Source organism: Oncorhynchus masou, chromosome 1 (genome assembly GCF_036934945.1).
Source record: "Oncorhynchus masou masou isolate Uvic2021 chromosome 1, UVic_Omas_1.1, whole genome shotgun sequence".
NCBI classification, from domain to species: Eukaryota; Metazoa; Chordata; class Actinopteri; order Salmoniformes; family Salmonidae; genus Oncorhynchus; species Oncorhynchus masou.
Genome location: NC_088212.1, coordinates 33,415,070 through 33,437,707, shown reverse-complemented (window position 1 = coordinate 33,437,707; position 22,638 = coordinate 33,415,070). Strand labels below are relative to the sequence as shown.

The 22,638-nt window shown below is 42.3% G+C and overlaps 1 protein-coding gene across 4 annotated transcripts in view; it reads left to right on the top strand.

The window, feature by feature from the left end:
• Positions 1-19,841, top strand: part of LOC135542472 (pleckstrin homology domain-containing family A member 2-like) — a 28,842-nt gene extending 9,001 nt beyond the window's left edge. For all 4 annotated transcript variants that reach the window (XM_064969463.1, XM_064969454.1, XM_064969434.1 and 1 more), the window contains 8 exons: positions 8,954-9,051; positions 16,011-16,139; positions 16,253-16,354; positions 16,431-16,499; positions 16,653-16,723; positions 16,823-16,886; positions 17,215-17,292; positions 17,532-19,841. In XM_064969463.1, the coding sequence (XP_064825535.1) occupies positions 8,954-9,051; positions 16,011-16,139; positions 16,253-16,354; positions 16,431-16,499; positions 16,653-16,723; positions 16,823-16,886; positions 17,215-17,292; positions 17,532-18,008 (1,088 nt within the window). In that variant the 3' untranslated portion in view covers positions 18,009-19,841. The remainder of the gene's footprint in view (positions 1-8,953; positions 9,052-16,010; positions 16,140-16,252; positions 16,355-16,430; positions 16,500-16,652; positions 16,724-16,822; positions 16,887-17,214; positions 17,293-17,531) is intronic.
• Positions 19,842-22,638: the final 2,797 nt, after the last annotated feature.

The window sequence follows — 22,638 nt, the reverse complement described above, 5'->3', positions numbered from 1 at the left end:
TTATGCTATAATTTGCCATTTACCTTGAAACATATTATAATTTTTTACATTGTTGTGTCTCAATTGGCCACCAGGCTATACATCGAAGCTATGTGCAATGGTCAGGTCACTCTGAGGAAGATGTCAGCTTGATGACAAAACGTCAAGTCACCTGTTTGCATCCTGTACAATTGATTTCTTATTGCTCAATTTAATCCATCTGTCTTTTTTTGTTGAGTGCTCCAACTTCTTTTTATCTCAAATTAGTCGTTTTGGAAGTTTTTTCTTGGTAAGCCATTTTCAGTATTTTAGTCATATTAATGACATTGGTGCCAAGTCCCATATGTTCCAAAACCGACCATACAGTGCCTTGCGAAAGTATTCGGCCTCTTGAACTTTGCGACCTTTTGCCACATTTCAGGCTTCAAACATAAAGATATAAAACTGTATTTTTTTGTGAAGAATCAACAACAAGTGGGACACAATCATGAAGTGGAACGACATTTATTGGATATTTCAAACTTTTTTAACAAATCAAAAACTGAAAAATTGGGCGTGCAAAATTATTCAGCCCCCTTAAGTTAATACTTTGTAGCGATTACAGCTGTAAGTCACTTGAGGTATGTCTCTATCAGTTTTGCACATCGAGAGACTGAAATTTTTTCCCATTCCTCCTTGCAAAACGGCTCGAGCTCAGTGAGGTTGGATGGAGAGCATTTGTGAACAGCAGTTTTCAGTTCTTTCCACAGATTCTCGATTGGATTCAGGTCTGGACTTTGACTTGGCCATTCTAACTCCTGGATATGTTTATTTTTGAACCATTCCATTGTAGATTTTGCTTTATGTTTTGGATCATTGTCTTGTTGGAAGACAAATCTCCGTCCCAGTCTCAGGTCTTTTGCAGACTCCATCAGGTTTTCTTCCAGAATGGTCCTGTATTTGGCTCCATCCATCTTCCCATCAATTTTAACCATCTTCCCTGTCCCTGCTGAAGAAAAGCAGGCCCAAACCATGATGCTGCCACCACCATGTTTGACAGTGGGGATGGTGTGTTCAGGGTGATGAGCTGTGTTGCTTTTACGCCAAACATAACGTTTTGCATTGTTGCCAAAAAGTTCAATTTTAGTTTCATCTGACCAGAGCACCTTCTTCCACATGTTTGGTGTGTCTCCCAGGTGGCTTGTGGCAAACTTTAAACGACACTTTTTATGGATATCTTTAAGAAATGGCTTTCTTCTTGCCACTCTTCCATAAAGGCCAGATTTGTGCAATATACGACTTATTGTTGTCCTATGGACAGAGTCTCCCACCTCAGCTGTAGATCTCTGCAGTTCATCCAGAGTGATCATGGGCCTCTTGGCTGCATCTCTGATCAGTCTTCTCCTTGTATGAGCTGAAAGTTTAGAGGAACGGCCAGGTCTTGGTAGATTTGCAGTGGTCTGATACTCCTTCCATTTCAATATTATCGCTTGCACAGTGCTCCTTGGGATGTTTAAAGCTTGGAAAATCTTTTTGTATCCAAATCCGGCTTTAAACGTCTTCACAACAGTATCTCGGACCTGCCTGGTGTGTTCCTTGTTCTTCATGATGCTCTCTGCGCTTTTAACGGACCTCTGAGACTATCACAGTGCAGGTGCATTTATACGGAGACTTGATTACACACAGGTGGATTGTATTTATCATCATTAGTCATTTAGGTCAACATTGGATCATTCAGAGATCCTCACTGAACTTCTGGAGAGATTTTGCTGCACTGAAAGTAAAGGGGCTGAATAATTTTGCACGCCCAATTTTTCAGTTTTTGATTTGTTAAAGTTTGAAATATCCAATAAATGTCGTTCCACTTCATGATTGTGTCCCACTTGCTGTTGATTCTTCACAAAAAAATACAGTTTTATATCTTTATGTTTGAAGCCTGAAATGTGGCAAAAGGTCGCAAAGTTCAAGAGGCCGAATACTTTCGCAAGGCACTGTATATGGTATAAAATATGACCATTTTAGTCTATCAAAAGTTGTTTTGTGTCAATAGAGAGAGAACTGCACAAGCAGCTTTGGTTTCTGATGAAGCATGTAAGACGGGGATCATCAACTAGATTGAGCCGCGGGACAATTTTTTTCTTAAGTGGATGGTCAGGGGGCTGGAACATAATTTCAAATATTTTGTTGACTGCAGAAGCAGAATTTCAACCCTTGTTTACATTTGCAAGTTTTTTTCTGGATCAAAATAGGGCTTAGGTGGTGGTAGTGGTGTGGCCATCGGCATGGCCAATGGTGCTGTTGCCAACTGAAAATGTAAAAATCCTGCGTGTTGTCCTCAGTGACAATATTTTGCTGTTTTAAAGCTAATTTCTTGCAATTCTGCACATTTTTCTATGATGCTGAGAGAGAAATTAGCTGTTTTAAAGCACATTTTCTGCAATTCTACACATTTATGCTATATAAGTGACTCAGACATTATAGCAAAACCAATGGGGTGCCCATGCCATGGCACAAATACTCCTGAATGCATCATTTAACATTTTTTGACTATCTAGCTTGACTATCTAGCTTTTATTTTGTTGACTGTTAGTTCTCAAACATGATCTTATTAAAAAATATATAGGTCCCTTTTCTACATACTTTATATCTGGTTTTAGTTGTTTACACTGAAAATGTTTTTCCAACCCAACAAATCATTTTTGGGGACATAGACGTCCCGAAAAAAACAATCAGGTGGCCCACCCAATACTTTTCTATGCAGAAAAAAACGATCACGTACACTGAGTATACAAAACATTAAGAACACCTTCCTGATATTAAGTTACACCCCCCTCCCCGCCCCTTCTTCCCTTTTGCCCACAGAACAGCCTCAATTGGTCAGGGAATGGACTGTACAAGGTGTCAAGTGTTCCACAGGGATGCTGGTCCATGTTGACTCCAATGCTTCCCACAGTTGTGTCAAGTTGGCTGTATGTCCTTTGGGTGATGGGTCATTCTTGATACACACGGGAAACTTTTGAATGTGAAAAAAACAGCATTGTTGCAGTTCTTGACACAAACTGTTCAAAGGCACTTAAATATTTTGTCTTGCCCATTCACCCTCTGAATGGCACACATACACAATCCATGTCTTAATTGTCTCAAGGTTTAAAAATCCTTCTTTAACCTGTCTCCTCCCCTTCATCTACACTGATTTGAAGTGGATTTAACAAGTGACATCAATAAGGGATCATAGCTTTCACCTGGTCAGTCTATATCATGGAAGGAGCAGATGTTCGTAACGTTTTGTATACACAGTGTATATCTCTCTATTATATGTGGAAATACTTTGGGACAGATTTCCAAAATTAATATCAGTTGGAGCTGATTTTCTGTTTAGTTTTTTTACAGTCTTTTATGTCCAACAATAAAATAAAATTAAACCATTTAAAAAAGAGTCCCTGATGTAAGATAAGTAATAGACGACAAAGGTTATCTGAGGATAATAATTTAACTGGATGTACCATTTTGGTTAAGTAAGTTTTGAGATGGAATGACAGAATGTTTGAAAATAACTGTATTTCTGTGTTTATCAAAGAGAGCACTGTGTGGCATCTTTACCTTTTTATTGAATAAAACCAAAATTAGTGCTGTATATCAAATTTGACATGCTCCGAATACAACAAGTGTAGGTAGACCTTACAGTGGAATGCTTACTTATAAGTCCTTAACCAACAATGCAGTTTTAAGAAAATACCTACAAAAAAAAGTAAGATAAGAAAAACAAATAATTAAGGAGCAGCAGTAAATAACAGTAGCGGGGCTATATACAGGGTGTACTGGTACAGAGTCAATGTGCAGGGGCACAGGTGTTGAGGTAATTATGTACATGCAGGTAGGGTTATTAAAGTGGTAATAACAGAGAGTAGCAGCAGCATAAGGGGGGATTGCAAATACTCTGGGTAGTCATTTGATTAGCTGTTCAGGAGTCTTATGGCTTGGGGGTAGAAGCTGTTTGGAAGCCTCTTGGACCTAGACTTGGCGCTCCGGTACAGCTTGCCGTGCGGTAGGAGAGAGAACAGTCTGACTAGGGTGGCTGGAGTCTGACCATTTTTAGGGCCTTCCTCTGACACCGCCTGGTATAGAGGTCCTGGATGGCAGGAAGCTTGGCCCCGGTGGTGTACTGGGCCGTACACACTACCCTCTGTAGTGCTTTGCGGTCGGAGGCTGACCAGTTGCCATACCAGGCAGTGATGCAACCAGTCAGGATGCTCTCGATTGTGCAGCTGTAAAACCTTTGAGGATCTTAGGACCCATGCCAAATCTTTTATTTACTTCCCTTCCAAATGACCTTTTGATTGGCTGTGTTAATAATTTAGAGTAATAGTTGATCGGTTGGTTCCAAAATATTAAATAGACCTCAGAAGGAATACTGTCCTAACCAGGTGATTTGTCTTTATTCATGCTATCCAATGCCCTTAAGTTCATGGAGAGAGATTTGGGCTCCCATCAAACCTGCTTCAGTTGAGAGAAGAAGAGTTCTTACATGTTTAAAAAGAACTCTGTCTGGCTTGGAGTGGATTTACAATCAGAGGGGTACAATTCTTTATAGAAACGGGGAAACTTTGTCACGTGTGCTCCCTCTCTGGCTTCTAGGTCAACAGGCTGCTTGTTATGGGGCACACTTGTCACCATCGTTACGTGCACTTCCCTGACTCCATCAGTTCCCTGATTATCTTCCCTATACAGTGGGGAGAACAAGTATTTGATACACTGCCAATTTTGCAGGTTTTCCTATTTACAAAGCATGTAGAGGTCTAATTTTTATCATAGGTACACTTCAACAGACGGAATCTAAAACAAAAATCCAGAAAATCACATTGTATGATTTTTAAGTAATTCATTTGCATTTTATTGCATGACATAAGTATTTGATACATCAGAAAAGCAGAACTTCATATTTGGTACAGAAACCTTTGTTTGCAATTACAGAGTTCATACGTTTCCTGTAGTTCTTGACCGGGTTTGCACACACTGCAGCAGGGATTTTGGCCCACTCCTCCATAAAGACCTTCTCCAGATCCTTCAGGTTTCGGGGCTGTTGCTGGGCAATATGGACTTTCAGCACCCTCCAAAGATTTTCTATTGGGTTCAGGTCTGGAGACTGGCTAGGCCACTCCAGGACCTTGAGATGCTTCTTACGGAGCCACTCCTCAGTTGCCCCGGCTGTGTGTTTTGGGTCGTTGTCATGCTGGAAGACCCAGCCACGACCCATCTTCAATGCTTTTACTGAGGGAAGGCGGTTGTTGGCCAAGATCTCGCGATACATGGCCCCATCCATCCTCCCCTCAATACGGTGCAGTCGTCCTGTCCCCTCTGCAGAAAAGCATCCCCAAAGAATGATGTTTCCACCTCCATGCTTCACGGTTGGGATGATGTTCTTGGGGTTGTTCTCATCCTTCTTCTTCCTCCAAACACAGCGAGTGGAGTTTAGACCAAAAAGCTCTATTTTTGTCTCATCAGACCACATGACCTTCTCCCATTCCTCCTCTGGATCATCCAGATGGTCATTGGCAAACTTCAGATCGGCCTGGACATGCGCTGGCTTGAGCAGGGGGACCTTGTGTGCGCTGCAGGATTTTAATCCATGACTGCGTAGTGTGTTACTAATGGTTTTCTTTGAGACTGTGGTCCCAGCTCTCTTCAGGTCATTGACCAGGTCCTGCCGTGTAGTTCTGGGCTGATCCCTCACCTTCCTCATGGTCATTGATGCCCCGCGAGGTGAGTTCTTGTATGGAGCCCCAGACCGAGGGTGATTGACCATCATCTTGAACTTCTTCCATTTTCAAATAATTGCGCCAACAGTTGTTGCCTTCTCACCAAGCTGCTTGCCTATTGTCCAGTAGCCCACCCCAGCCTTGTGCAGGTCTACAATTTATCCCTGATGTCCTTACACAGCTCTCTGGTCTTGGCCATTGTGGAGAGGTTGGAGTCTGTTTGATTGTGTGTGTGGACAGGTGCCTTTATATACAGGTAACGAGTTCAAACAGGTGCAGTTAATACAGATAATGAGTGGAGAACAGGATGGCTTCTTAAAGAAAAACGAACAGGTCTGTGAGAGCCGGAATTCTTACTGGTTGGTAGGTGATCAAATACTTATGTCATGCAATAAAATGCAAATTACTTACTTAAAAATCATACAATGTGATTTTCTGGATTTTTGTTTTAGATTCGGTCTCTCACAGTTGAAGTGTACCTATGATAAAAATTACAGACCTCGACATGCTTTGTAAGTAGGAAACACTGCCGATTTTGCAGGTTATCAAATACTTGTTCTCCCCACTGTATATGTCACTCCCTTTGGTTCCTTCACCAGGCGTTATTGTTTCTGTTCCTGTGTTATGTCTGTGTTGTTCGTGTTTCGTATTATGTTGTGTTTATTTATTAAAACACTCACTCCCTGAACTTGCTTCCGAACTCTCAGCGCACATCATTACACTTTAGTTGATATAATTTGGGTTCTGATAGTGATTCACCTGATTCAGTTTCAATGGTTACAATATCCGCTAATTACTGTGAATCTTGTTAGCCAAAAGACAACTGTGTCGATTTCCATGAAACTAATGCTTAAGTTTATCTCAATGGGTGGAATATTCTGCTCTCTGTCTTATCAATAGATTTAGTTCTGTCTTGACTTTGGAGAGAGTAGTTGCACTGAAAAGGTATTTGTTGAACGCTCTAACCTCGTTAACAACTTTTCCATTTCTGATATCTTCTTTTAAATGTGATTTATTCAGCCCAAATGCAAATGTAGTTGCATTGTTTTTAATAAAACATTTGTCCCATAAAATCAGAGAATCATCAACTGAATTTTTGTTAATAATTATGAATTCATTCAATTCAATTTCATGTGTGTTTCTCAGAGCATTGCTCTATCAATGTGGTTTTAGACTCAAGATAGTTGGAATGTTTGATAGAACTATTAAGGCCTTTCAAATTCCACAAGAGAATCGCTAGTGTTGCCATTGTTTTACTAAAATGTCATTGTTATCTTTAATGTTGATTAGCCCATGGATGTAAAATAAAAAGCAGGACCCACATGGAAACCGACCCATCGGTCCGCTCCCCACTTAGAAGACCCTCTCTATAAACCATTGACACTACTTTATGGTAAATAATGCAAGCTTCTTCAATGACTAATTCCTTTGAACAGGGGAAAAGAAACATGACCAGATTCACATGGAATACATGACATGGTATGGGGAAGCAAACCACAGCTCCATACTACTTGTCAAAAATAGAGAACTGATACTGTATACTGGTTGTTGGGATGGGATTGGCATGAAGTGTGAGGCTTCCGTGGGTGGCTTTAAAAAAAAAATATATATATATATATTATTATACACTGCTCAACAAAAAATAAAGGGAACACTTAAACAACACAATGTAACTCCAAGTCAATCACACTTCTGTGAAATCAAACTGTCCACTTAGGAAGCAACACTGATTGACAATACATTTCACATGCTGTTGTGCAAATGGAATAGACAACAGGTGGAAATTATAGGCAGTTAGCAAGACACCCCCAATAAAGGAGTGGTTCTTCAGGTGGGGACCACAGACCACTTCTCAGTTCCTATGCTTCCTGGCTGATGTTTTGGTCACTTTTGAATGCTGGCGGTGCTTTCACTCTAGTGGTAGCATGAGACGGAGTCTACAACCCAAGCAAGTGGCTCAGGTAGTGCAGCTCATCCAGGATGGCACATCAATGCGGGCTGTGGCAAGAAGGTTTGCTGTGTCTGTCAGCGTAGTGTCCAGAGCATGGAGGCGCTACCAGGAGACAGGCCAGTACATCAGGAGACGTGGAGGAGGCCGTAGGAGGGAAACAACCCAGCAGCAGGACCGCTACCTCCGCCTTTGTGCAAGGAGGAGCACTGCCAGAGCCCTGCAAAATTACCTCCAGCAGGCCACAAATGTGCTTGTGTCTGCTCAAACGGTCAGAAACAGACTCCATGAGGGTGTTATGAGGGCCCGATGTCCACAGGTGGGGGTTGTGCTTACAGCCCAACACCATGCAGGACGTTTGGCATTTGCCAGAGTACACCAAGATTGGCAAATTTGCCACTGGCGCCCTGTGCTCTTCACAGATGAAAGCAGGTTCACACTGAGCACGTGACAGAGTCTGGAGACGCCGTGGAGAACGTTCTGCTGCCTGCAACATCCTCCAGCATGACCAGTTTGGAGGTGGGTCAGTCATGGTGTGGGGTGGCATTCCTCCTATTGCAAGACAATGCTAGACCTCATGTGGTTGGAGTGTGTCAGCAGTTCCTGCAAGAGGAAGGCATTGATGCTATGGACTGGCCCGCCCATTCCCCAGACCTGAATCCAATTGAGCACATCTGGGACATCATGTCTCGCTCCGTCCACCAACGCCACGTTGCACCACAGACTGTCCAGGAGTTGGCGGATGCTTTAGTCCAGGTCTGGGAGGATATCCCTCAGGAGACCATCCGCCATCTCATCAGGAGCATGCCCAGGCGTTGTAGGGAGGTCATACAGGCACGTGGAGGCCACACACACTACTGAGCCTCATTTTGACTTTTTTAAGGACATTTGGATCAGCCTGTAGTGTGGTTTTCCACTTTAATTTTGAGTGTGACACCAAATCCATTCCTCATGTCTTACTAATTGGTAGGAAGACGTTTGGTCCGAATCGGATGTTGGGTACTATATTAATTGAATATTATCTGAATCCTATACATTAAAATAGCCATTTATGGTGCAATCGGTTAGCTTAATTTCTCATAGATTAAACAATATTTCAACAAAATAATGTTTCAGAAATGCTCATCGTATCTGTTGCTAAGAACAATCTAAGATGGTGGGTGTCAACCCTCTTTCTGGTGCTTTCTGAGGTGGAACAACCCATACCTGTTCTGTCCTCCTTGCAGTGATCAGTGCTATTATAACCTCCTGTATTTATTTTCTGTATTTCTGTATATAACTATGTCTGCAGTGATCAATGCAGTGTCTCGGCGTTATTTCCTCCATGCCAACGATGCTGCTGACCTGAAAGACTGGGTCCTCGTTCTGAACAAAGCTACCAAGATCACTGTGAGTACCCCAATTCCTGTAGCTAACGTTACCATTAACATATAGTGAGAGACAGGTCAATTAATTTAACAGCCTTGGTTTCTCAAATAACTGCCTCGCCTGGTTCACCAACTACTTCTCAGATAGAGTTCAGTGTGTCAAGTCGGAGGGCCTGTTGTCCGGACCTCTGGCAGCCTCTATGGGGGTGCCACAGGGTTCAATTCTCGGGCCGACTCTTTTCTCTGTATATATCAATGATGTCGCTCTTGCTGCTGGTGATTCTCTGGTCCACCTCTACGCAGACGACACCATTCTGTATACTTCTGGTCCTTCTTTGGGCACTGTGTTAACTTGCCTCCAGACAGCTTCAATGCTATACAACACTTCTTACGTGGCATCCAACTTCTCTTAAATGCTAGTAAAACTAAATGCATGCTCTTTAACTGATCGCTGTCTGCACCCACCCGCCCAACTAGCATCACTACTCTGGACGGTTCTGACTTAGAATATGTGGACAACTACAAATAGCTAGGGGTCTGGTTAGACTGTAAACTCTCCTTCCAGACTCACATTAAGCATCTCCAATCCAAATTAAATCTAGAATCGGCTTCCTATTTCGTAACAAAGCGTCCTTCACTCATGCTGCTAAACATACCCTCGATCCTTGACTTTGGCAATGTCATTTACAAAATAGCCTCCAACACTACTCAGTAAATTGGGTGCAGTCTATCTATCCGTTTTGTCACCAAATCCCCATATACTACCCACCACTGCGACCTGTATGCTCTCGTTGGCATATTCGTCGACAAACCCACTGGCTCCAGGTCATCTATAAGTCTTTGCTAGGTAAAGCCCCGCCTTATCTCCAATCACTGGTCACCATAGCAACACCCACCCATAGCACGTGCTCCAGCAGGTATATTTCACTGGTCATCCCCAAAGCCAACTCCTCCTTTGGCTGATTTTCCTTCCAGTTCTCTGCTGCCAATGACTGGAACAAATTGCAAAAATCACTGAAGCTGGAGACTTATATCTCCCTCTACCTGATGGGGCTATGGGAAATACTGCCCCCTTTGGATGAATTGTGTGCCCAAAGTAAACTTTAAAAAAAACTGTCAAAAATTGCTAATATATGCATATAATAATTATTATTGAATAGAAAACACTCTAAAGCTTCTAAAACCGTTCAAATTATGTCTGTATGTAAAGCAGAACTCACAGGGCAGCCATTCTCCCAAACTCTCGCTCTCTCCTAAGAAAGTTGCTCCAACTTTGACGTCATCGCTCCCACCCTTCCCAACGAGCTATGGATCTGGGAACAGTTTCTATTTCTTCAACGCGCTCTCGTCTTTCAATGAGACGTGGAACGGAGAAAATAGCACGAGCTTTGACTGCTTGGCGGGCAAAATACTGAGGTGTCACGAGTTTTCAGGTGCGCGCTCTGTGAAAAGGGTATTTTTTTCCCAGCTTGGCTGAAGAGAGTTCGTTATGTTTGATTTAATCGCCAATTGTTTTGTACGTTAAAAACATAAAGCTTGATTCTGCACTTAGTTTGACCAGTTTAGTCGACATATAATATGTAAATTTGAAGTTTTGATGCGCAATTTTCGTGATCAGAAGTCCTTTTTGGGGTAATTCACCTGAAGATGTTAGCTTTTGCTAATACAAAGACACACCAACAGCAACCAAACGTTATATTAGGTAAGTATAACCCCTTCCACGGCATTCTTGTCGAAGACCATCAAAGGTAAGGGAATATTTATGTTATAAAATTGTATTTTTGTCGAATCCAACATAGTAGAGAAATAATGCTAATGGCTGAGCGCCGTCTCAGATTATTGAATAGTGAACGAATTCTGTAACGTTAAAAATAAATGTAACACAGCGTTTGCATTAAGAAGAAGTGTATCTTTCTAAATATATGTAGAACATGTATATTTAGTCAAAGTTTATGATGTTTATTGCTGTTATCTGGCGTTAGCTGCCGGAGATATTTATAATTCCTCCGGTCATTTCTGCTGCATTTTTTGAACATGGCTCAATGTAAATGGAGATTTATGGATATAAATTGCATATTATTGAAAAAAACATAAATGTACTGTGTAACATGTGCTATTACTGTCATCTGATGAAGATTTTCAAAAGGTTAGTGAATTATTTTTCTTTTAATCCTGCGTTTGTGATTGTGCTATTTTGCATAGCCATGTGGCTACATATTGTATGTTTTCCTAGTGGTGGTTTAACATAAATATGTGCTATGTTTTCGCTGTAAAACATTTTAAAATTCTGACATGCTGGGTAGATGAACAAGGTGTTTATCTTTCATTTAAGCTATTGGACTTGTTAATGTGTGGAGGTTAAATATTTGTAAGAATATTTTTGCTTTCCCTGCGCCACCGTTTGGGCTGAAGGGGGGTTCCTAGTTGGGAACCCGTAGCCCCTTAAGCATCAGCTGTCAGAGCAGCTTACAGATCACTGCACCTGTACACAGCCCATCTGTAAATAGCCCACCCAACTACCTCCCCATATTGTTATTTATTTTTGCTCTTTTGCACCCCAGTATCTCTACTTGCACATCTATCACTCCAATGTTTGATTATTTCGGCACTATGGCCTATTTATTGCCTTACCTCCCTAATCTTACTACATTTGCACACACTGTATATAGATTTTCTATTGTGTTATTGACTGTACATTTGTTATCCCATGTGGGTTTTTTTGTCTCACTGCTTTGCTTTATCTTGGCCAGGTCGCAGTTGTAAATGACAATTGTTCTCAACTGAGGTGAAATGCAAAATGTACAAATTTGATTGATAGGAGAAATAAATTCCCACCATAAAGCGCCAAGCAGCTACTTGATTCCTGTGTCTTGACACAACACAGTGCTACTCCTTTCCTCATTTTACGATTGGACCCCCCCCCCTCCCCCCACCGCTAATTATGCTTTTGGTTTGGCACGCGCACATACTCTCACAATCTCTCGTCTAGAATATGAGGAAATGGTGAAACAGGACAGCATGATTTGTGTTTTGAGGTTTCACAGAGCACATTCCCTCACAGTGTGTGTTGGATCCTATATTCAGCCTGTGGGGGGGGGGCTTTCCACACATACACTGTTTATAATATAATACTGTATCATTTAGCATATGCTTTTATCCAAAGCGACTTACATTCATGTGTGCATACATTTTATGTACATGTGGTCCCGTGAATCAAACGCTATCTTGGCATTGGAAGTAGAGGTCTTCACGGAGCGACTTGTACCTGAATACCCGAGACCCGATCCGGGACCTGAGCAAGTCCGGATCCAGAATTCTAAATAATGTCACGTGTCTGGGCCGGATCTGATTTGATTTTCACGGGTCCATTTGGAACGGGTATTAAAAACGTGAATTCATGCATATCTGTTCCGGATGGGAATGCCCCAGGTCCATTTGGAACGGGTATTAAAAAGTGAATTCAGGCATATCTGTTCCGGATGGGAATGCCCCAGGTCCATTTGGAATGGGTATTAAAACGTGAATTCATGCATATCTGTTCCGGATGGGAATGCCCCAGGTCCATTTGGAACGGGTATTAAAAAGTGAATTCAGGCATATCTGTTCCAGATGGGAATGCCCCAGGTCCATTTGGAACGGGTATTAAAAAGTGAATTCAGGCATATCTGTTCCGAATGGGAATGCCCCAGGTCCATTTGGAACGGGTCCAACTTTTTGGACCCGTTAAGGCCTCTAGTTGCAAGTGCCATGCTCTACCAGGACCACACTGACACACACACACACACACACACACACACACACACACACACACAAACTTCTTGACCAGAGAGTTTAATGCTGAAGGCCTGTAACGCCTCCTAACTCCACACTTCTACAGAAGGCTGAGAGCAGCAGTTAGTGGTTATGTCCCAATAATCTTTATTTTCTCTGTCTTTTTTTCTCCTGAAGTGTGCACTCGTTCACCACTCCACATAAATGTGAAAACCTTGGATTGGTGTAGGCCTAGAGGGAGTTTCCATATACAGTGCCTTGAGAAAGTATTCATACCCCTTGACTTGTTCCACATTTTGTTGTGTTACAGCCTGAATTTTTGTTTAATGTATCTACACACAATACCCCATAATGACAAAGTGAAAACATGTTTTTAGAAATGTTTGCAAATATATTGAAAATTAAATTCAGAAAAATCTCATTTACTTAAATATTCACACCCCTGAGTCAATACATGTTAGAATCTTCAAGCTCTGTCAAGTTGGTTGTTTATCATTGCTAGACAGCCATTTTCATATCTTGCCATATAGTTTTGAATTAAAATCAGCTCAAAAATCTAACTTGGTAAGCTACTCCGGTGTATATCAAATCACATACACGTGATTAACAGATGTTATTGCAGGGGTAGTGAAATGCTTGTGCTTCTATCTCCGACAGTGCAGTAATATCTAACAAATTACACAACTTATACCCAGTTCCCAATAAATCTAAGTAGAAATGAATTAAGACTATATACATATGGACGAGCAACGTCAGAGCGGAACGGACTAAGATACAGTAGAATAGTATAGAAACAACAGTATATCGCTCTGGATAAGAGCGTCTGCTAAATGACTTAAATGTAATGTAAATGTATATACATATGAGATGAGTAATGCAAGATACAGTATGTAAGCATTATTAAATCAATGAGATACCGTAGAATAGTGTAGAAAACAGTATATTCCTATGAGATGAGCAATGCCAGATATGTAAACATTATATTTGGCCTTGTTTCAGGTTATTGTCCTGCTGACAGGTGAAATTTGTCTCCCGGTGTTTTTGGAAAGCAGACTGAAACACCAGGTTTTCCTCTCGGATTTTGCCTGTGCTTAGCTCTATTCCGTTTCTTTTTATCTCAAAAAACTCCAGAGTCCTTGCCGATGATAAGCATACTCATAACATGATGCAGCCACCACCATGCTTTTAAATCTACAGTGTTGTACTCAGTGATGTGTTGTGTTGAATTTGCCTCAATCGTAACGCTTTGTATTCAGGACATAAAGTCAATTTATTTTTTTGCCTTATTGCAAACAGAATGCATGTTTTAGAATATTTCTGTTCTGTACAGGCTTTCTTCTTTTCACTCTGTCATTTAGGTTAGTATTGTGGAGTAACTACACTATCTTTATTTATTTTGAATTTTTTTACATTTAGTGTGTAGATCAGCTTTAATATTGCAGATAGATTGTAGTTTCCATCAATCTAATTGTCTGCATCACTTCCAATCCCCCATATATATTTTTTGCTTATAAACACACACACCTTTTTAAGAATATAGTTTCCTTTATTACCCTACCACCCTTCCCCCAATTGGAGCAAACTAATGAACAACAACGCTTAGGCCTGTATTTCCAGCTTTACAAACTATATACATTTTATGGACAGTCTATTTTGTTTTTACTCCTGTCCTTCCTCAACCTCTCTATTCCTGACTTCCATCCGGTTTGATTTCTATTTGCCATATATTTCAAACTGCTCTTTCATAGAAGTTCTTAACCTATACATGTTTAACGGGCACAGTATGTTTTACATTAATTATCTTGTTGTTATTAGTCCCAACCTTCAGCTCCATTAGACCCCTCCCATCTATCTCTTAACACCATCCATATTGGATTTCTATTTGCCATTCCATTTCTTTTCATCACAAAAAAACTTGAGTCCTTGCCGATGACAAGCATACTCATAACATGATGCAGCCACTAGCATGCTTGTAAATCTATAGCGTGGTACTCAGTGATATGTTGTTGGATTTGCCTCAATCACAACGCTTTGTATTCAGGACATAGTTAGTAGTTCATTTATTTTATTTTTTATACTTTAGTGCTTTATTGCAAACAGAATGCAAGTTTTTTTGTATATTTTTTATTCTGTACAGGCTTGCTTCTTTTCACTCTGTCATTTAGGTTAGTATTGTGGAGTAACTACACTATCTCAGCCATTTTGCTCTGTAAAATCACCGTTGGCCTCATGGTGAAATCCCTGAGCGGCTTCTTTCCTCTCCGGCAACTGAGTTAGGAAGGACGCCTGCATCTTTGTAGTGACTGGGTGTATTGATACACCATCCAAAGTCGAATTAATAACTTAACCATGCTCAAAAGGATATTCAATGCCTGCTTTTTTTAATCCACCTACCAATAGGTGCCCTTCTTTGTGAGGCATTGGAAAACCTCCCTGGTCTTTGTGGTTGAATCTGTGTTTGAAATTCACTGCTCGACTGAGGGACCTTACAGATGATAATTGTATGTGGTGGGTGAGGTAGTCATTAAAAAAGAATGTTAAACATTATTATTTCACACAGTGAGTCCATGCAACTTATTATGTGACTTGTTCAGCTAATTTTTACTCCTGATCTTATTTAGACTTGCCATAACAAAGGGGCTGAATTTTTATTGACTCAACTTTTAACTAATTTGTAAAAATGTCTAAAAACATTATGGGATATTATGTGTAGGCCAATGACACAAAATCTCTATTTAATCAAATTTATATTCAGGCTGTAACACAACAAAATGTGGGAAAAGTCAATGGGTGCGAATACTTTCGTACAGCACTGTAGCAGTCATTTTCTTTCCAATCCATGAAGGGAAGTGTCACACTTCGGGAGGAAGCAGAGATTATAGGAACCTGTCTCAGAAAGGTCACCACTGTCTGTGTCTCTGTGAGACTGAAGTGTGGTGCTGCTTTCTTCTCTATAGCCACCTGCCCTCACACAACTCTCGCTCTTCCACTTCCTCTTTAACTGCCCTGTATTCCCATTGAAGAAACCCTGTATGCCTTATGGGCCTTGTTTATCTCACATTTCTTGTTTATCACTCCATAAATATGTTATAATGCATTTATAGTTTCATAGGATATCAATAAGTAAACCTGAATGGTAATGTGTTGTTGGCTAAAGGCCAACTGCAAGCTGTGTGTTTGACTTATTGCTCAAACTGTTGTTTTCTGTAGGTCCCTAAAGCAGGGCCTCTCCAGCCCAGATCAGAGGTTTCTACAGTAACCGGTGAAGCAGGGGGTAAGAGGCTGGCCTACAAGACTGAGATCATCGGGGGAGTGGTGGTGCACACACCCATCTACCAGGTACTATGGTCGAGACCAAATATACTATTGCCATGATGACAGTGAAGATGGCGGTAATGATGACGTGATGATGATGATGATAGTTGTGAGGATGATGATTGTGTGTGTTGCAGAATGAGGGGGGGGAAATGGAAGTAGGGGACAGGAGGGTCTCCTCTGTAGGCAGTAGACCAGGCGTACTGAGGTGTGGCTATTGTGTCAAACAGGGTAACATGGTGAGTACACACACACACACACACACACGCTCGTACACACACACACACTTTTGAACTAATCTGTTGTGTGTTTCAGAGGAAAAGCTGGAAGAGACGTTTCTTCACACTGGACCACAACGCTGTCAGTTACTACAAGTGTGAGATGGTGAGGTCATATCCTGTCCCTCTTCTCTCCTCTGTGTGTGGCTCTGGGTGGTAACGCTGTTGCTGTTTAGACCTCACTGGGGTGTAATTACAGATGTCCTCAAATGGATTTGGGATAGGAAATACAAACCAAGCCATTTGATATGTATTTCAGGATAAGGAGCCTCTGAGAACTGTTCCTCTGAGAGACATTCAGAAGGTCCATGAGTGTCTGGTGAAATCTGGGTGAGAGTGACACACCTCTTTTTCTCTCGTTCTCTCGACACCAGACACAAACACACACAAACACAGAAGCTCAATGTCTTACCCACTCATCTCTGTCAGGGACCTGCTGATGAGAGATAACCTGTTTGAAATCATCACCAGCTCCAGGGTCTTCTACGTCCAGGTAGGAGGGTGTGTGTGTGTGTGTGTGTGTGTCTGTGTGTGTGAGTGTTGTCGTCAGTTGGGCTTCCATCTGTGTTGACTCCTCTGGCTTGATGCTCTGTTGCTCATGTGTGCCTTACTTCTGTTTTTGGAGAAATGGACAGGATGTTTTTTGTGAATTGGAGGAGTACTTTCCCAACACTTAACCGTAAGAACAATAACATCCCTTGTCCCCCCATGGGAGAACAGCTGACTAGGGGCAGGGGCCTCAGATCACAGAGAGGTGTGTGTGTGTGTGCTTACTGAGTTGTTTAAGCGTGATGTGTAAGCATGTGCTGGTTTTGTTGCAGACAGACACTCCAGAGGACATGCAGGGCTGGATCAGAGACATTGAGTTGAAGATACAGGATTTCAGAGGCCCTGCCAAGGTAGATTTAGATACATACATACATACATACATACATAAATACATACATACATACATACATACATACATACATACATACAAAAGCCTCAAATCACAACTCCTCAGAATTTGCCCCACATGATCCGACGGGCCGACTAGCAATTCAGACCAGTACTATTAGTGGTCCTTATGGCATGCCCAAATGCAAGTGTGATTCAGTGGGGGAATTGGAAAAATGGATTCTCTCTCTCTCTCTCTCAGGGTTCTGCATTTACGTTTGCCTCCTCACTGTATCGCCATGGTAACTCCTCCCACCCACCCTCTGTGTTCCGTGGTCGCCAGGGAGATGACAGGAGACCCCCACTAGTGAAGTCGTGTTCCGTGGCCCCAGGGTGGCAGCCCTGGACCCCCGTACCCCAAAGAGAGGCTCCCGCTCTGGGCACACTGGACAAGGACAGTCACTTTAGCAATCTGCCCTCCAGTCTTTCCTCTCGCTCCACCTCTTCCTCCACCTCCACCTCCTCATCTTCATCCTCCCCCTCCACTCCCACTCTCATCCCACAGGGGGTCCCAGCTCCAGCCCTAGCCAGTGGTGTGGGGGTCCCAGCCTGCCCTGGCCCCATAGCTCCAGACCCCTCCAGCAGCCGGAGGAGACACCGCTCTCAGCCTCAGCCCCCCAAAGACCGCAGCTTCCCTTTCAGCCTGGACGATGATGGCATCCGCACCACCGACGTCTAGAACCAACCACTTCTAGAATCAACAAAACTCTGGATCCAACAATATATAGAACCACCATCGAGAACCAATGTGTAGACAGACAAGCAATGACACTCGTTTGAGTGCTTTCTACCATTGAAAGACAACCTCCCTCCCCCACCCCCTTCTCCTCTGCTCTAAGAGTTTCACAGGCCTGCTGCTGAAGCTACGTCTGCTGTGGGTCTGTTTGCTGAGGTAGCCCTGGTGGGGGAGGGTAGTGATGTAAACTGGGGTTCCTGGATGCGTTCTCTCACTGAGGGGTGTGTCAGTAGTGGCTGTGGGCTTTTGGTATAGAGGGTGACTCAGAGAGAGCAGTCTTGGGCAGACTGGGAGGGGTTATCAGTATTAGAGTGTCTGGTGGAATGTGAAGGATATGTTATTTTATTGTACGATTTCCTCTTTAAACTTGAATGTAGTCCACCCAGGTACTGAGATGAAGGAAGGTGGATGCTGTGGTGGAGCCTGGTCTGTCTACCGAACACTCTCCACTAGTCTAAGTCAGCTGGTCTTTTGCTTGTATTAACCAAGGCTACATCCCAATTGGTACCCATTATGCGTCCTGGTCAAAAGTAGTACACTATATAATGAATATGGTGCCACTGCCAATTGGGACCAAACCCAAGGGTCCCATTCAATCAATACCCTGGTCATGGAACATGTTAGTGTCCGTGGCTCTGCCTGTAGACAGTCCTGTTCCCTTGTTAGATTGCATCCAATTGCGTCAAATCGCTGCATCAGCAGCACATTTTGTATATACGCTTTTAGCGTATTTCTGCACGTTGTTCCACAAGCCTGGATTCTCTTGCTCAAATGCAAATTATCTACTATGGTATTGTGTCATGTCACATGTTGTGTTTTGCCTGCCTGCACCTCACCGACCCAGGTCCATGTGTGCTTTTCCCTTCTCTTGAAACTTAACCTGTCATGTTTCTGATTCTTTACATAGACTCCTGTCACAAACATGAATATCTACTGTGTGTGTGTGTGTGTGTGTGTGTGTGTGTGTGTGTGTGTGTGTGTGTGTGTGTGTGTGTGTGTGTGTGTGTGTGTGTGTGTGTGTGTGTGTGTGTCAGACATCGGTTCAAATACTATTTAATGTATTTGAATTAATTTTCAATACATTTGAAACATGTATTCAGATAACCTTTATTTGAAAATATTCATGTAGTTGAATATTGGAATATTCAAGTAGTTGAATATTGGAATGTATTTGGACTTACACTTGGAAAATATTTGAAAATACTCAAATACACTCCCATACATTTAACCCAGTTATTTGAAATAAGTATTTGAATATACTTTTAAAATACAATTTGGTCGACTATTTGTTTTTTGTTTTGACAAATAACTCAAATAAAAGTACCTGTTTTGGGCTGTGTATTTGAAAACACTGAAAAAAGTATTTAAATAACAAATGCTCAAATACACATGTATTTGAACCCAGAGTGTGTGTGTATCTGTGTGTTGAGTTTATCATGGTTGACTGGCTGGTCAAACATATTAGAGAGAGGATAATGTTTGTTTTTAAGTTAAGGCATCTTTGATTTCTGTATATGCTCTTTTAGCATTTTGCAGTACTGTAATTCCGGAAAGAGAAAGGTTAAATGCTCATGTCTGCTATTTCTAATGCAATTTCATTTATTTTGCTCTTCTGGTTACTGTTTTTTCTGATTAATTCCTGTGGTACAGTATTTCAGATGTAATGGACTGCCTTCTACCTCGTACCTGGTGTCCACTCACCTACCTGATCATAATGGTGTTGTTGTTTTTTTACTTATAAGCAAGTGCATTAAATAATAAGACAAAAGCTTTTTAGTTCTGTTGTGAAGTTGTCTGATTTGAAACCAATCTAGTTTTGGCCAGTACTTTTGATGTGAAGTATGACCCACTCAGTCCTGCTATAATAGTAACTGTTTGTCATCCTGTGATCTGACAGTGTCACTGGTGTGCTGGATACAACCAACACAAAGAACTTAACAGATGGTGTGAGAAAAAGACAGACAGAAATACAAATTCTCTCTCCTATTGTATCTCCTCTTCTCTCTCCTCTTCTCTTATTCCTACCTCTCTCCTAGAGGTGAGATGAAGTGACCCTGGACCGTCCACCCTGGCCGGCCCCGCCAGAGGCTGTGTTAAGTGAAGTCTTTCACACGTCCAGTGCTGAAACCTGTGACCCAACGCTAACCCAGACCACCCCGCCTGGGGACATGCCTCCTGAGCTCTGTACCATGGTGGGGGAAGGTGTGAGCCACAGTAAAGGCCACATTAACACAGTAAAGGGCCTTAGAGCATCACAAATGTCAGCTGTGTTGACATGAGTTTTCAGCCTTTAAAGACTGACATCCCAGAAGTGATAAAGTATCCAACTGGAAGGAAGAGGCTTTTTAAAGGTAGCAGTTAAACAGGACTGACTGATGGAGGACGAGGAAGGTTGATGAGGAGATAATGATGTCTAGGAGAGGAGGGGGATAATAATGTCTAGGAGAGGAGGAGCTAATGATGTCTAGGAGAGGAGGAGGATAATGATATCTAGGAGAGGAGGAGGAGATAATGATGTCTAGGAGAGGAGGGGGATAATGTCTGGGAGAGGAGGAGATAATGATTTCTAGGAGAGGAGGAGGATAATTATCTAAGTGGGGAGGAGGATAATGATATCTAGGAGAGGAGGGGGAGATAATGTCTAGGAGAGGAGGAAATAATGATGTCTCGGAGAGGAGATAATGATGTCTAGGAGAGGAGGAGGATAATAATGTCTAGGAGAGGAGGAAATAATGATGTCTCGGAGAGGAGGAGATAATGATGTCTAGGAGAGGAGGGGGATAATGTCTAGGAGAGGAGGAAATAAGGATGTCTCGGAGAGGAGGAGATAATGATGTCTAGGAGAGGAGGATGATAATGATGTCTAAGTGGGAGGGAGGATAATGATGTCTAGGAGAGGAGGGGGATAATGATGTCTAGGTGGGGAGGAGGGTAATGATATCTAGGAGAGGAGGAAGATAATGTCTAGGAGAGGAGGAAGATAATGATATGTGAGGATGAGGATTATGGTGTCTAGGTGAGGAGGATAATGTCTAGGCCAGCAAGCAGTATATGGAAAATATGAGGTCTTAATGCATAAAGTAGTTAATCCTGTAGTAGTTCATTTCTGATGAAGCTCTAAGCCATTCTCTGTTGCTTGCTCTCTTTCTCTCCATCTCTCTCGTGTGGCCAATGGTCATCAGTGCGTAAAGAAGGTCACTTGTGTTTAGTAACACTTCAGAGTGACGCCTGTGAGTGAAATGTTCCTCACTGGACATACACGCAGGCACAGAGGCTGGTATCCTAAATGTTAATGTTACCACATGGACACCTCTGTGCCCCCCTCTCACCCTAACCCCAGGCCCTTTCTGTCCCCTCAAACTCGGCACCTGCGACTTTATTGGTGAAATGCCAGCGGATAAAATAATGGCCATTTTTCTGCAGAGAAACTCTGCCGTCTGTGTGTGTGAGACGCTGCCGTCTGTGTGTGTGAGCGTGTTTAGAAGAGTTTAGGAGTGTGTGACCTGATGGTTTGGAACTCAGAATTTGAGCGCCGTGTTTCTGTGTACTATTGTGATGTTAGTCCCTATTCTGCTGTGTCTGTCAGAGCAGAGGGCCAACACTAGAGGGCGATGGAGGGCCAGACACATCTCTAATCAGGACAGTGACCCTAGAAGAGACTAGCCCTGTCTGAGGAACACACTGCACACACAGACTAATAATACGAGTCATTTACAGTAGTGATGTTGTTTTATTGAACAATCGTGTAGTGTGGGCTAATAGACAGTAGAGTGTGCTAACAAAGTGTGTTTTGTAGCCTGGGATCTGGTGCCAGAAAACTATGTTCTGCATTCCAACCCCAATATAAAGTAATATCACAGTGAAACAACACTTCCTTGAGTCTCTGTGCCATTCGGCATCTCTCATTGGAATCCAATCAGGACAGCGTGTAGTTTATCATGTGAGGGTCCCTCTCTTTTCCACAAAATAGGACATGAGAGAGACCACCTGACCGAAGGGGGTGGGGGAGAGAGGGGGGCAGGAATGTGACTTACCCTGTGTGATGTGATTGTTTGCAGAGAAATGGGTTGACCTTGTCCATTGCTACCACACAGACATACACACAGTCACACACACGCTCATTCCCTTTGGTCTGGCTGTAGGTGTGTGGGACAAAGCTGGAAGTGCTGGAACACTTGGAACCACTTCCTCCATACAGACCTAGCGGTTAGGAGCGTTGGACCAGTTACTGGCGTAACCGAAAGGTAGCTGGTTCGAATCCCAGAGCAGACTACTTGAAAAATCGGTTGATGTGCCCTTGAGCAAGCCACTTAACCCCAATTGCTCCTTTAAGTCGCTCTGGATAGATAAGAGTGTCTGCAAAATGACTAAAACGTTTTTTTTTTTAATGACTTAGAGGAAATGTAGAAGTAAGGATGGGACAGTGGCCACAAAAAGGCGTGTATTTTACCTCTGTCTATGTCTCTCAGCTTCTTAGTTCTATAATGTTAGTTCTAACATGGAGAAGTTTGTTTGGTTACTCAGCTTCTATACTCTCACTGTTGGAGAGTTGAAAACATGCCTACTGGAGTGA